The 16,043-nt window shown below is 39.7% G+C and overlaps 1 protein-coding gene across 4 annotated transcripts in view; it reads right to left on the bottom strand.

The window, feature by feature from the left end:
- Positions 1-16,043, bottom strand: part of NSD3 (nuclear receptor binding SET domain protein 3) — a 101,842-nt gene that overhangs the window by 39,937 nt on the left and 45,862 nt on the right. For all 4 annotated transcript variants that reach the window (XM_055416606.2, XM_055416607.2, XM_055416609.2 and 1 more), the window contains exons 5-9: positions 11,743-11,897; positions 9,530-10,045; positions 7,483-7,609; positions 2,941-3,041; positions 498-543 (exon numbers count right to left, since the gene is read on the bottom strand). In XM_055416606.2, coding sequence (XP_055272581.2) covers positions 498-543; positions 2,941-3,041; positions 7,483-7,609; positions 9,530-10,045; positions 11,743-11,897 — 945 coding nt within the window. The remainder of the gene's footprint in view (positions 1-497; positions 544-2,940; positions 3,042-7,482; positions 7,610-9,529; positions 10,046-11,742; positions 11,898-16,043) is intronic.

Here is a 16,043-nt window from a genome sequence, read left to right as displayed (position 1 = left end):
AAAAAAAAAGATTTTACAGCACTGTAAAAATAAACGTGGCAAGATTTTTTTTTTTTTCAATCAGGTGGTCTCGTCTGATTTGTCATAGTCCAGGTTTGCCAACTATTGACATAGCTACTATTCGGTATTCGGTTGAATACCAAAAAAATTGGATTCGTCACATCCCTAGTTTATAAACCAGTGAAACCCCAGAATCTTAAGGAGAAAAGTTGGAAACAGGTATTAAGCCTACATGGTGTTGTCCAATTTACCAAAACAAACAAGACTTTTCACATGGAGGCACAGAGTAAGATCAACTCTAAGAGACACACACGCAGGCAGGCGCGCGCGCACGCACACACACACAAACACGGGGATGCTTCAGTTTCACACAAATCATTGACTGAAGAGCGACAACAATGATTTACAGAGACACACAAAAATACATGAAGTACGAAGAATTCTTTAAAATTGGTTTTAATTGAGGAAAATGCAGAGCAACATTATAAATAACTCACCTTTTTGTAATCCAGTCTTCACTGTAGCCTGAGGAACTGTTTCAACCTGTTTTGGACAGAAAAATACAGCATGAGTGGGGGATTTTTATTTTTTCTTCTGCTAAATTAACAGAGGGGAAAAAATATAATATGGCCATCAATCTAAGTCACGAGCAATGAAAGTATCTGAAATCTGGACGTGGTCCCGTTTTCCGGGTAAAGCTGTCTCAGGGTCAGGGAGGGTTTCAGTCCAAGCTGCCTGTGCTGGGTGCCAAGGGACAACACTCAGCCACGTACGCTCGGGCAGCCTTCTCACACTGCTTCCTCGGTGCCTGAAGACAACCCAGATGCTTTCCTCCGCATCTGGGAGGCGGGAGAGGGGTTGTTTGTACAAGCAGCCCCAGGGTTGCTATAAACTCCGCCCACCCCAAAGATGTTTAGGGTAAATTTTTTACTTACTACGATACTCAGGTTAATGCAACTCATACCACTTTAAAGACCCTCCACACTTGCACTGACATCTAAGTTGCTGGGAATCAGTACCCTCTCTGTAGAGAGTGCTATGGGGCTCCATACAGCTGGAAGCTCAATACTTTTGCTGCTAGTACAAACTTAAGTTTGAGATATTGCAAAAGCGCTTTCTTGAGTGTCTTATGAACAGTGTCTTGATCCCACATTAGGACAGCGAGATCAGAAGTTACTCTGCCAATGGACATGTAAAACGTGTGGTAACTGGGGGTGCTGAACCACTGGAACTGAAGGAAGGATGCTCTTCGGAAGAGTTCCTGCTTAAGCTACAAACTGAATTTTAGTTTTCTTTGAGATGTGGTGAATATGCATGTTGCAACACGGTTTGTAAATATTTAAGGATTATTCTAAGCTTTTTTAAAAAAAATTTTATTTTTTATTTTTTACAACAGGTGGAAAAAAGCATACAACAGAAGAACTTTTACAAGATACAATTGGCGATACAAATATAAAATCTTCTAAATAATCACTGGTATTGTTCTGCTACTAACTAAACACAGTGGCACTAACAATCTGTCCCATTTTTTGGTGCTCATTCTCCTTATTAATTTTAATCTGGCTGGTCACAGACTGAACTGGGGAAAAAGCTGGCAAAGTCGCAACTTCATTTTGGTAAGGAACACTGTAGACCTGCAAGAGCTTAGAAAGATTTATTGGAATATAATTTCCTAAGTATGAAAGCTAATGATGATTTAAAAAACATCAGATTAGTATACTATTTAAATTTGTGTTAAACTATTTCTGAGAAAATTGTTTTACATGCTTGCTGATACTATGACGCACCCACAAAATCATCTCAAGTTTGGAAATTTAAAATTCTGACGGAAATCATTTAAATAGAAAACTCCACATTCTTCTAAATGTATTTGATTGGTTTTAAAAATAGAAAGCTTATTGGAACTAATACTATTCACAATTCTTTTTAATAGCAGCTGTCTGGTCTGTAAAAATGGATATCTTTTTACTTCAGACAATGAAGAAAAATTCTGACTGTGAGTTTAACTTAAAGGAGTAATGGTTTCTAAAAATTTCTTTGAAAATGTAACTTAATATGCTTCTTACTAAAACGATTACACTGGCTGAATATCCTTTAGTCAACGTGCCCCTCCCTTTTTAAACTTAAATAGTGTGTATCTGATAACCCAATAACAGGTGAGTGCCATTCTACTGGGAAAACAACATTCCAAAAAAATCTGTGATACTAGCAGAAAAACCAGATCATCTATGATTATGTTTCTTAAATAAAACTCTTACAGTTAAATTGATTTGTTTAAAAAATAAAATTAACACATACTAGTAGCTGAGGTCAAAAATTAAAAAAAAAAAAAAAAAAAGGAACTCAGAGATGGTTCCAAATAAAAATCATGAAAACATGAAACCATTTTGCTCATAACAGAAAATGTATTAGTTGCTTTCTTTTCTTTATGATTATTCTGTTTATTTTGCTAACTTCTTAAACTGGCTGTATACTTGTATACTCATTGCTTTTCCTTTTTATGTAAAGTCTACTACATTTAAGGCCTCAGTGGATAATGTTTTCCATATCCTGTAGGTTTTAAGACTTTGTATTTTTGTTATCTTTCTGTAATGATGCTGTTTTTAAATGCCATGTACTCAGTGAGTGATATAAACACAATGTAAATTTCAGTTTTATAATAAAAATTTTGAAAAAAGAAAATTCAAAATAAACTTTAAAAGTCTTGGGCCACTGGTTTCCCATCTCCTGAAGCCTTACTGTTTTCTGTGAAAACGCCTGAAGCAGAATCACAGGGATGCTGTCTTAGAACTGGGTACTGGAATTCATCAGGGCAGAAGCAGGAGATAGTCCAGAAGGGAAATCCAGTGTTGGGGAGGTCTCTCCTTCTTTTAAGGTACCAATATAAGCCACGACATTTACAAACACAAGGTTTTAACCCTCCACAGGTAGGAAGCCAACCTGCTCCTTTTTGATCTTCTTCTTTGGCACAACCTCAGTGGATTTCTCCGATTCAGAACGAGTTCTAATTGATCTTCTCTGCTGCTTCTTTTCTACTGAGCCTAAAAGATAGTTTAAACAAGCAAATAAAACTCATTTGAGGATGCCTTGACATTTAAATAATTAAGATCTGACCAAACTCCCCGCTTTTCTCATCCATTACTTCTGGTCTTGTAATTAGAAATCATTAAAAACTGAAACACCAGGGAGTAGACAAAAAATTGTAGGTTAAATTGTAAAGGCTGGTAAGTTGAGACTAGGATTCACGAAAGACCCTAAACTATACAAATAAAGAGGGATTAGGTTTTTAAAAATTATAGTCAAACTAAAACAGACAATAAACACACATAGGCAATAATAAGTGAAGGGATAGCTGGAATGTATGAAAACAACTGTATTCTCAGTTAACATTAGGAAGTAATGGTTCAAAATTTATTCAGTACTATGTATTTTGCATTAACAAATAAATTAATTCTACCTTTAAAATGCTTAACAGGGCTGGCTGCTGGTTGTACTATTGTTATATTATTAACAAACAAAGTGAAATTTTCAAGCCTGTTAATATTAAATGGTGAAAAAAAGAAACTAAGAAGGCTTCTAAACGGAAAGAGTCTTTGCAATAAAACTCTCATCATTTCAGTTCAGTCGCTCAGTCGTATCCAACTTTGCAACCCCGTTTTGAAAAGGATAAAACTGACAGTTAAGGCCACAGTGTGAGAAAACACTAAGTCAGGAATGGATCCCAGAATGGTTCATTCTGTGACCCAAAGCAGGAAGAACCCTTTCAGCACAGCTGCTCTCTTATCTTCTTAGCGCTTGGACCACCTGAATAGTCCTTGCTAGATGGTCATCACCTTGCAGAAGCTACCTCAATAAAGTGTTCACATCACCTGTATACTTCCTGGTTTCATTAGTCTTGTCTGTGGGGAAACAGCTCTCCTCACCTTTGCTCAAAGCCCAAACAAAGAAGGATCCCGTTACTTTTTCGGGGGCTGAGCAGGCAGTTTGACGATAACGTACTGTTTCTGAGCTGTGCTTAATTAATTTCTAGGACAGAAGTCACACAGTGAAGATGTCCTTTACTCTCACTCTTCTCCTTACACTGATGGAAATGTTAACTCAAACAGCAGGCATCCCAGCCTCACAGACACCTGAGTATTCCAGAGATCCGAATTTCAGTTTAGTTATCAATGCTCAAGTACCTACCAAGAAAGACGAAAATGAAACTAGAACTGCACAAGACAAACAAACAAAAATCTTTGCTTGCTTTGAGGATGACAACATATAAGTGTTCCATCAAGGGCAAATGATATTTGATCTATTATAAAGATAAGGCAATGTGGTAACTCCTTCAAATTATTCTGAAAGCTACCCAAGGAACATATAAACTCGACTATGTTTAAAAACAGCACTGGACTTCCCTGGTGGCCCAGTGGTTAAGGATCTGCCTTGCAATGCAGGGGGACACCGGTCTGATCCTTTGGTCCAGGGAAGATCCCATATGCTGCTGAGCAACTAAGCCCGTGTGCCACAACTACTGAGCCTGTGCTCTAGACCCTACGAGCTCCACAACTACGGAAGCCTGCATGCCTGGAGCTAGTGTGCCACAAGAGAAGCCACTGCAATGAGAGGTCCAGGCGCTGTAACTGCAGAGAAGCCTCTGCTCACGACAACTAGAGAAAGCCCAGGTGCAGCAACGAAGACCCAGCTCAGCCAAAAATAAAAATAAATAAAATTTAGATAAAAGTACTAAAAATGGGAATTCCCTGGTGGTCCAATGGTTAGGACTCCGTGCTTCCACTGTAGGGGACACGGGTTGGATCCCTGGTCAGGGAGCTAAGGTCATGCATGATATGTCGCACAGCCAGAAAAACCCCAACAACAACAAAAAAAACCCCTAAACAATGAAAAAGTATTCTGTTTATGTTCTAAGGGATAAGAAGTGAGCATCTCATAGAGATCTTGTATAAATGCAAATACGATTCCTCAAACCACAGAATAGTAGCAGCGCCACACATTCTGTGTAGTGCCTAAATTTACTAAGAAAAAGCCTGAGAATTCTCCATGAGTAGTTAATACCAACTGAGATGATGACGATGATGCAATCGGTTTCTGAAGGGAGACCAGGTCTCTCTTCTGACTTTTCAACCACAGAAGTTATTTTCACAAGGAGCAAAAAAGTTATTTTCACAGTCATTTAAGGAGACAAAATATGCTTATCAGCTACAGCTGGCAACCAAATTTAAACCAAGGTCAAAGCTTTAGACCACTCAGCTCTAAAGTAAGGTCACAAAAGTCATTTACAATCTAATTACATACGTCTGCCTATGGAAGAAACTGAACTTTTTCTCGATATAAAGAATAATAACTGGACTTCCCCGGTGGCTCAGTGGTAAATCCACCTGCCAGTGCAGGAGACACGGGTTTGATCCCTGATCCGGGAAGATCCCACATGCTTCGGGGCAAGTAAGCCCCTGCGCCACAACTACTGAGCCTGTGCTCTAGAGCCTGGGAGCCGCAACTGCTGAGTCCATGTGCCCTGGAGCCCGTGCCCTGCAACGAGAGAAGTTACCACAGCAGGAAGCCTGCGCACCACAAGTAGAGAACAGCCCCCGCTCTCCGCAACTGGAGAAGAGCTGAGCAGCAAGGAAGCCCCAGCACAGCCAACAATAAACAAAATTATTTTTAAAAAAGAATTACAACCTTCCACAGCTTAAAAAAATTAAAAAAGGAAAGAAAAAATTCACAGCAGAACTTAAATGGAAAGGACAACATGAAGATAAAATGTTCAGTAGCTGAGGGGAAGAAAACACCAAGCTCCATTAAAAAAGTTTAATACCGAAGATCAATCTAATATTCTATGCAGAATTTACTTTCTCCCTAGTTCGGAGAAAATGGATGTTTAATGATCCTCCTAGTATAAGTGTCACGCGGACATTCAGACAAATTACCACCCGTTTAGTGTAAAGAAAGATGACAAAACCTGGACCTAACTACAAAGCGCTGAGGCCAACCATCTTGCGGCATCTAAGAAGGTAACAAAAACGTTCAACTATGGCTAATGAATGCATGATCTTCTAAGTCCATTATTCATTGTTTCCACACTGTAATTTCGTTTTTATACAGGATTCTGAAATGACACAAGTTGCAAGTCTGGTTCTGGACTTGGTTACTCTCTCCTTGAATGCAGCCTCCTCTCGCAACCTGTTGCTGGATGAAGGCTTCCTATTTACTCCGCCCCACCCCGTATATGCCACCACCTCGCCCTGTCCTGCAGGCCTGTCACTTTTTAAAAAAAAAAAGTAGCCCAAGTTCTTTCCTGAATAATGTTTGCTTTTATTTAACTTTTGTAAGAAGAATTTTAACTCTAAATTTCCCTTACAAAAATATTTATATCTTCAGTTCAGTTCAGTTGCTCAGTTGTGTCCGACTCTTTGCGACCCCATGAATTACAGCACGCCAGCCAGGCCTCCCTGTCCATCACCAACTCCCAGAGTTCACTCAAACTCACCTCCTTAGTGCCACTCAATTACAGGTTTGCCTGAGTTATTATTGATCTAAGATTACTACCTCAGGTCTCAAGACTTTAATCCTTCTGGACAATTATTTGGTCACTTCTTGGATTCCAAAAAAAATTTCAAAAGAACAGGGAAGGAAGTCCAAAAGGGAGAGGATACATGTATATGTATAGCTGGTTCACTCTGCTATACAGTAGAAAATAACAACACTGTTTTAAAGCAACTATACTCCAACAGAATTTAAAAAAAAAAAAGAACAAAGAGAAACATACTCCTTTCTTCTAAGATTTCAAATGATCAAGTTAGTTGATATATCTACCTCTTTTCTTGACAGCTGTATGCAGCAGTAATTCTGTTATATAAACCCAAACCAACCAGACACTCAATTTAAGCTACAAGTCAGTCTTTGCCTATTCCAAAGGCCCAATCTTACTGAATATAGGCATTTCTCCTTTGAGTGACACTACTGTATCTTGGTTTTCAATTCAAACTATCTGTTAATCAGAGAAGATTCTAATAAGAGAGTTAGGCCTGAGACCCTCAGCTACTGACATTTAGCACACCTAAGGGAAATGAAAAAAAGCGTGGGCATCCACCAATTTGTATTCTACAGGGGATAAAGGAAGAAATAGGAAGTGTGTGTTAACAGTGCTGGAAAAGTTAAAGGTGTTATTTTCTGTTATTTTCATGCAGAAAGATCATCAAATGATGCATCTAAGTCAGATATGTATAGATTTTATAACTATACTCTTTTCTTCATAGAATCCTATTATTTAAATTCCTATAGGAAAAATAACTGTCACTATTACTATCAATAAAGCTCTGTGGTCCCTAAACAATTCTCTATTGAAATAACTGCCTTTATAATTTGATTTTTTAAAAATATAACTTGATTCTGATAATGAAGGTTTCCTAGGAACACAGTTGCCATGTGACAGTCCAGCAGAACCAAGACCTCAAATGGGTCCGTGTACTCTATACCCACCTGCAGAACCAGATGTTGCTTCAGGAGACGACATATTCTGAGTTGCCTTTTCATTCCTCTGGTTTGGTGTAGAAATTATAAGTCTGTCTTGTCCCCTGACACTTATTTCTGTTTTGTTACCAATTCCCTTCAAAATAAGGCAAATTAAAAGAAACAAACAGGTGATTACCAGACAAATGGCTTTGTTGGCTTATAAAGAAGGCTTAAGACCATCATAATGGGCTTGGATTTTATATGGTTTTTTATTGCAGTTACTTTGTTATCCTAGCCATTATCAGAACAATTTTATTAAGTCATCAGGTTGTATTCTAAAATATATGATGAGATTATTCGGGGAAAAAAAAAACTATTTGTTAAGCCCCAGATGATGAATATCACTAAAAAAAAAAAAAAAATCCTGTACCACCTATTTTTCTGTCAAAATCAAAACATTTTCTGGTCTGAATGGGCCCTTGCCTTACCCACATCACAGTAAGAGAACTGTAGTCATTTTTATGTGGTAAAGTACCCCACTACATGGATAAAAATGCTAACGTGTCTTTGAAAGACAAGACTCTCCTCAGATCACAGAGGAATGACCAAAATGTCCACCCAATAAACAATCTGGAGCAGACAGAAGTCCAATTTCAGTTCTGTCTCATTTTAGGTATTTTTTTAATGCAGCGAAATTTATAAATATAGTATATGTATTTTTAAAGCCTTCATTTTTAAAAGGTCAGTTTTACCTCAAATTTCATTTAAATAGCACTCTTTGGAGGGGGGTGACCAAGTTTGACTTGTGCATCCCAAAGGAGATAAAAACTAGCTCCAAGAATGAAGCCAATTCACATTCAAAAAGCACGCAAAGGATTTATTTGCTAGTCAAAGCTGTTCACAGAACCAAACGGGGACTGTAACTTAAGTTTTTCCAAGGAGCTTTGCCTTAGTGAAATTAGTTGAATCTGTAGGCAGAAACAGGTTAACAGAGGACATTTACACCTTGGGAAAATATATCACTGATGAGGCGTCCCTATATTTAATTATTTGAATGAGCATGTGACACTGTTAAGAAATAAGCACAGAATTCTTCAACACTTGTACACATCCATGCATGTGTGCTCAGCTGCTAAGTCGTGTTCAACTCTTTTGCAACCCCATGGACTGTAGCCCACCACGCTCCTCTGTCTGTGGGATTTTCCAGGCAAGAAAACTGGAGTGGGTTGCCATTTCCTTCTCCAGGGGGTCTTCAAGACCCAGAGATCAAACATGCATCTCCTGCATTGGCAGACGGTTCATTACCGAGCCACGAGGGAATCCCACACAACCATGAGGAGCCACTAAATTGAATACACAAGCCCACGGTTATGGGGCGGGCTGGGAGGGTAGTGAAGAGGTATATTAAAAATGACAAATGTTATAAAAGTTTTAAAGCCTTAAGCTGTAAGTGCCCTGACCGGAGGTCCAGGGCTGGCTGAGGAAGGCATTCTGTCTAAAGAGGCTGAATTCATGCCCCTACCCAAGCTATCACCACGGTTCACTGTGACAGGACACACACAGCTCTGGTATTTCCCTAAAATGCATGAGCACCCCAAGTGAACGTGAGCCGAACAAAATTGCTGGTGCCACCAAACAGATCAGCAGGTACAATGATTACAATGGTTAATTCAGATAAATGACAGAGATGATTTAATCAGAAGCATACTTTGGAACTAAAAAAAAAAAAAAACGAACCACAAAAACTAGAAATGGGCAAAATGCCCAGTTTTTTCCCATGATTTTAGGGAGCTGAGCTCAATTTTGGCTGCACAGCTCAAGATTAATCTAGTACAGATGGGGATATTACAAAAGAGAGGGGGGAAAGAAGGAAAACAAAGCCTTTTGGCCTATGTCCTTTTTGCCCCCATCTTAAACATAGTAAACTGACTGTACATTTCAAGTGCGGTGAATACAAAGGGTATTTAGATGATGACCTTGTGTTATCTGGGTTTTTGTTTTTTTTTAAATGCCAACACTGACTATTTACTAGACACCTGGGTTCCCCCAGAAAACCCATGAGAAAAGGAGATACCTTCGTTGAATAAACAAACTGATCGATAAATTTCCCATCTCCTGTAGCGTTCTGCAGAGCAAATACTTGTTCAATTTTCACCACGGGAGACATGTTACACTTCTGCAAGTCCAGGCTCCCTTTGTGCATGGTGATGGACGCTGGTAGGGATTTCCTCGCTGCCGCCGTTTTCCAGGCCACTTTCACAGGAGGGGGGTCGTCCTCGTCCACGCCCGCGTGCCGCCGCTGGCTGTGTCTCCGCATTTCAGTACCTGAGGGCGAGGAGGCCGCCTCGCCGGCATTGGTCTGTTCTGACTGCACATTGAGCACGGACCTCGGTTTTCGAGGCTTTTTCACTTCGGCTTTGGAGGCAACGTTCTTTTTCGCTTGGGATAAAGTCTCCTCAGGCTGTTTATCAATATAGATGAAAGTGTACTGTTCTATCCTCTCCTCCCGGGTCATGGTCAGCGCTTTCTCTGCGTGGGCAATGCCGATGTCCCACTGGGCACGTTCTCTCTGAGGCCGTGGTTTCCGAATCTGCAAAGAAAGATGCAGGCATTAGGGAACATGCTTTATTCTAACTGGGCTTCCCTGGTGGCGGAGTTGGTAAAGAATCTGCCTGCAACGCAGGGGACCCAGGTTTGATCCCTAGGTCGGGAAGGTCCCCTGGAGGCGGGCATGAAAACCCACTCCAGTATTCTCACCTGGAGAAATCCCATGGACCTAGGATCCTGGTGGGCTATAGTCCATGGAGATGCAAAGAGTCAGACATGACCAAGCGACTAATACTTTATACCAACAGGGACATTGAAACCCATGCGTATTTCCCATGTGGTCTTAGTCTTTCCAGGTGTGCATACACACCTTCAGGGTCTTCAGGCAAACAAAGGAAATGTTCTGAGCCTGTAATTCTGATGGATCCATGCTACTACCGAGGACACGCAGGTCCACTCTCTCTGATGGTAAACCCTTCCCTGTCGCCCACTCTGCTGGACGAGTCCCTCCAAGGAGTTGTCCTCTTCACATCACAGTCATAAAAAGCTAGCAATGATGATGGCGGAGAGAAGGAAGGTGACAGAAATGATTGCTTTCAGTGGCCTAGGAAACACAAACATTAAAAACGTCACCCTCAAGCTCAGGGGTGCTACAGAGCTAAGGGAGAGGGAGAGAACCAGTGTTTGGAGCTATGCGGCCGGCTTGTGCCAGGATGCAAACAGGGTGCAGAAAGGAGAGCCCCGAGGGACGCGTGACAGTCGACAAGACAAAAAAAGACAGGAACGTATGAGGAGAAAAATAAACCTGAATCAGTTTCCACAGTCCTGATCAGATGACTGGATTGGCAAGACAGATAAGAAAATTTTGAATAAAGGTATGTGAATGACCAAAGCAAGTAGGAATTAGCCAGGGAGCTTAGACTGAGGGAGCCAGAAATTAGCTAATGGAACCATCAGACAGTATTGTATGTGTCAAACACTGACATTTAAATTTGTAACATGTTTCAGAATGTTTGGTAAAAGTCATCAAAATCCTCTGCAATAATATTTAGTTTACTGTGAAAACAGAACACATTTCTGAATCACCAGAGGCCCACACTAAATTAGTTGAATTAAAAAATCTTGACCAGACACATTATCAAGAATACAGGTCCAAATTCTAATACGTCCACTATCACATCATCTTTGGTTCCATCACTAATGTGACCTTGGCTGAACCAACTACTCAAGCTTTCTGTGCCTCAATTTCTTCATCCGTAGAAATAGGAATAATAGTATCTACACCTCATTTACATTGTAATGAAGATTAAATGGGTTAACACATAAAGAAAATGCTTAAAAAAGTGCCTAAGTACTAAATATTTTTAAAACTTTACTTTCATAGAACAATTTCGCTAAACAAGCATAAAGGGGAATTAGGGCAGGATGCTGAAATTAAACGAAAAGAATAGACACCTGACAATATCCACATTTCACTAGCATCGATTAGACTTGATACATTTGAATTCAAATCAAAATAGAAGCCAAAATTGTATTAAGCAGAAAAAGTTTGAGAGGACTGTGACGTTGTTTATATGATATGTAAAATTTGACACAGTGATAATAAATTATTAAAACTGAACTTAGAGGACTAAAATAAATCATTCTAATTGCCTGAATTCAAGTACGAAAAGCTCTACTAAATTATTAAGCCCTTTAAAATCCACGTTCAGTTGACCATGGTTCTGTGTCATCAGTCACCTTCTGCTTTTCAGAGTGATTGCTGGCTTGTCTGGTCGCTTCAGCCAGTAGTTCCTCATACTGTTTGTGGCCTTTATACTCTCGGACCCGCTTCTCATGAACCCACGCCCTCTCTGGCTGGTTGCTAAAAAACTGGACGTGATACTCCCGGGCACCTGCAAGCAAAAGTTCTTGTTAGCCATTTCACAGCATAAGCAGTCACATATATTTTGCCAAAAATGTGAACCTAAGCTGGGTTCCCCGGTTTACTCTTATTAAAACTTGTAATTTTTGGATCATCCAAAGATGAAATCCAACATCTACCAATGACACAACTAATGACTACTATAAAAATCACCTCAAACGATTAAAATTAGTACAGTGAGTTTTAAGAAGAAAAAAATATTACAAATATTCTGCTCATTATCAGACTTGTTACCTTGGTTACACGATGTATTTTCACAGGCCTCAAACCTTTTTACAAACAAATCTGGGTATAAATAAATAAGTTTTCCTTCAAAAAAGGCATATATTCTTGGACTTTTAAAAGCTGAGGGCTGATCAAACTGCTTTACTCTTGACATAAAAATGTGGCTGAAACTCAAATACTTAGCTACCTGATACGAAGAACTGACTCCTTAGAAAAGACCCTGATGCTGGGAAAGACTGAAGGGAGGAGAAAAAGGGGATGACAGAGGATGAGATGGTTGGATGGCATCACTGACTTGATGGACATGAGTTTGAGCAAGCTCTGGGAGTTGGTAATGGACAGGGAGGCCTGGCGTGTTGCAGTCCATGGGGTCGCAAAGAGTCAGACACGACTGAGCGACTGAACTGAACTGAAAAGCGTGGCGCACAGACCCAGGAGAATAGGAGAGGCTGCAGAGATCCCCAGGCTCCCATGAAGTCAAAACCTTCGTCATTATAATGAAGAAGATGTCTTTTTTGAGACGTTGACATGTGCAGTCAATACGGCAAGAGCACTGCTAGGCCAGACTGCTGGTATCTCAGCACGAATAAAGGCAGCGGGTGACTCCAAAATACACTGGTGCTGTATCCTTCACAGTCACATGCTGGCAGTTTAAAAAAAAAGGCCAGCTTTACTTAATGCCCTTGATGAAGCAGTAAGAAGGATAAATTTTACTACATCTCAACCCTTTGAGTTTGAGATAGTGAAGGACAGGGAAGCCTAGTATATGCTGCAGTCTATGGGGTTGCAAACAGTCAGACACGACTGAGCAACTGAACAACAACATCTCGACCCTTGAACATATGTCTTTCTCACATTCTGCGTGATGACACAGGAAGGGTATAAATCACTTCTGTGTGCTTCAGATATGACGGCTGTCAAGAGGGGAAAATTTCTTTGACTGAACTGCATGGTGACCCTGCTACCTCTTCACAGAAAACCATTTTTACTTGAAAGAATGACAGAGGAAAACTAGGTTATTGGAACTTGAGAGTTTGGCAGATATTTTCTCAAAAATGAACAAACAAGTTTTTCACTTCAAGAAAAACAACTGATAATGTTTGTTGCCAATAATAAAATTTGATCTTTCAAGAAAAATTAGAATATTGGAAAACTAGTATCTGTCCCTAGGAATTTTCCAACTTCTCAGTAATCAAAGAATTTTCTGATGAAAATAAGTGGTGACTTAAACAATGTGATTTTTTAAAACTATCTATAAAGGAATGTGTCAACATTTGGAAGACAGGCACAAAATATGTTTTAAATGGCTAATATATGATGTTACTAAGTCATAAAAGGCAAAGATCCACTCAAAGTATAAGACAGTACCAATGGATTTTAATGTCATGAAGTACAAAAAGTTTATTGACAGGATTTCAGATTCCATATTGCAAGTAACCCACTTCTTGCTGAGTTTGGGTGTAATATCAAAGAAACAGGTCCACAATTATCTGAAATGGCTATTAAAACACTTCCCTTTTCTGACTACACATCTGTGTGAAGCCAGATTATCTTCCTTTTCTTCAAAGCAACAAACCATAATAGGCTGAATATAGAAGCAGATACAAGAATCTAGTGTTTTCGGTTAAGCAATTGGCAAAAATGTAAAAATACCATTCTTGTCAGTTTTTTTGCTTGAGATTATTTTTCATAAAACATGAAATTTTTTTGCATATAACAGAGAGTAGATTTTTTTCTAATTGGTAAATATTTTAAATTTTTCTCAGCTCTAACTTTTAAATTAACATAAACAGTAATAGATATAACCTACATAAAGCTAAAGTGTTTAGAGTCCTCACATTTCAAGAGTAAAGGGATTCTGGGACCAAAACATCTGAGAACCATAGCTCTCCAGTGGTGCTACTCCGAGACTATGGTTCCCAGGACAAGTGGCTACAAAACAGACGCTAAGAGTGAGCCTCTAGAAACTATGGTAATTTGACACTGCATGATATCTAGGCTCACAATCAGGGATCCTGTGTGTGCACGTGTGCTAAGCGGCTTCAGGCATGTCTGACTCTCTGTGACCCTATGGAACGTAGCCCGCCAGGCTCCACTGTCCATGGGATTCTCCAGGCAAGAATACTGGAGTGGGCTGCCACGCCCTCCTCCAGGAGATCTTCCCTACCCAGGAATCAAATCCACATCTCTACGTCTCCTGCACTGGCAGGCAGGGTTCTTTAGGACTAGTGCCGCCTGGGAAGTCCCCAGGGATCCTGTATTGTATTTTTTTTTTTTGAAAGGGGAGGCCTTTCATTTCTCTAATAGTTAATTTTATCGTATTGGATAAACCTAGAGTTTGTCATATAGAATGAAGTTCCATATCTGGAGGATGAGACTGGGCACCTCTGGCTTCTGACCAAATGTATTGTTATAAGCAGAAAAAGCATTTCAGTTTTAACTTTTAAACTTAAAATGAGAAAGACCTAAACAATAAAATACAACTTAAAATAGGTATGTGATCCAAACATCTTTCAATGTGCTTTTCAAAGAATTATCTCTTTATGTGTGAAAACCATTAACTATGTTTTCCAGTGCTAAAAATCTGACTAATAGCAATACTGACTAAAAACAATATGGAAACCAAAGATTACTGTGTAAAATTCAAGGTAAATTTTACAAAGCAGTTCAGATAATAAGCAACACAAAATGTTTCTCAGGTATCACGTGTAGAGTGTAATCAACAAAATCAAGTTTTATATTGTGTTCTGGTTTTCAGAAAAACTGTCAAAAAAAAACTACTTCATTCGAAACTGCACTGCACAAGCATGCAATGAAATATTACCTCGCAATAAAAAGAGACAACACAGATGAACTTCTAACCATGGTGATAAGTGAAAGCAACCAGACCTAAAAGGCATCATATTGTATGACTTGATTTATAAGAAATGTCCAGAAAAGGCAAATCTACAGAGATGAAAAGTAGTTAGTGGTTGCTCAGGGCTAGGGGGTGGAAGTGGGGGATGAGGAATGACTGCTAATAGATACGGGATTTCTTTTTGGTTGATGAAAAAAGTTTTAAGATTAGATTGTGGTGAAAGTGAAAGTCACTCAGCCACTTCCAATTCTTTGCAACCCCAAGGAACAGCCCATGGAATTCTCCAGGCCAGAATACTGGAGTAGGTTGCCATGGGATCCAGGGGATCTTCCCTTCCCAGGGATCGAATCCAGGTCTCCCGCATTGCAGGCAGATGCTTTACCATCTGAGCCACCAGGGAAGCCCAAGAATACTGGAGTAGGTAGCCTATCCCTTTCTCCAGTGGATCTTCCCAACCCAGGAGTTGAACTGGGGTCTCCTGCATTGCAGAAGGATTCTTAACCAGTTGAGGCACAAGGGAAGCCCATCAGATTGTGGTGATGGCCGCATAACTGTAAATGTGCTAAACATCACCAGATTGCACGCTCTAAAAGAGTGAACTTTATGGCACGTAAAACATATCTCTGGAAGGCTATTACTTCAAAAACTACTGCAGAAAAGAGAAAATTGAAGATATTATCAGAAGGTACATTTTTCAAACCTAAATTCTCAGATTTTGGTTTCCTCAATAGTACAAACAAAACTCAGTTTTCCAGCACTGAAGTACTGAGGACCAGACCAGATTAATTCATAAATGAATGCAAATACTTCCTTTGAAATACAAAATGAGGCATAAATTGTACTTTCCTTTGTATCCCAGAAAAAAAAAATCTTTATATAATCCCAAAAGGATGGTTTTCTAAGGGGAGAGAACTGAGGAACCACAGCTGTCACGTAATGCAGGGTCTCAGAATGCTCTGGAGGCCCAGACAGGCACTGTCTTATCTAAGAAGGCTTGTCCCTCTCGGGATATCTTTGTCCCTGTCTTCTCTCATT

This window comes from Moschus berezovskii, chromosome 26 (assembly GCF_049115385.1).
Source record: "Moschus berezovskii isolate FMDL1 chromosome 26, NW_MosBer_1.0, whole genome shotgun sequence".
In the NCBI taxonomy this organism is placed as follows: domain Eukaryota; kingdom Metazoa; phylum Chordata; class Mammalia; order Artiodactyla; family Moschidae; genus Moschus; species Moschus berezovskii.
This window is presented reverse-complemented; position numbering and strand designations above follow the sequence as displayed.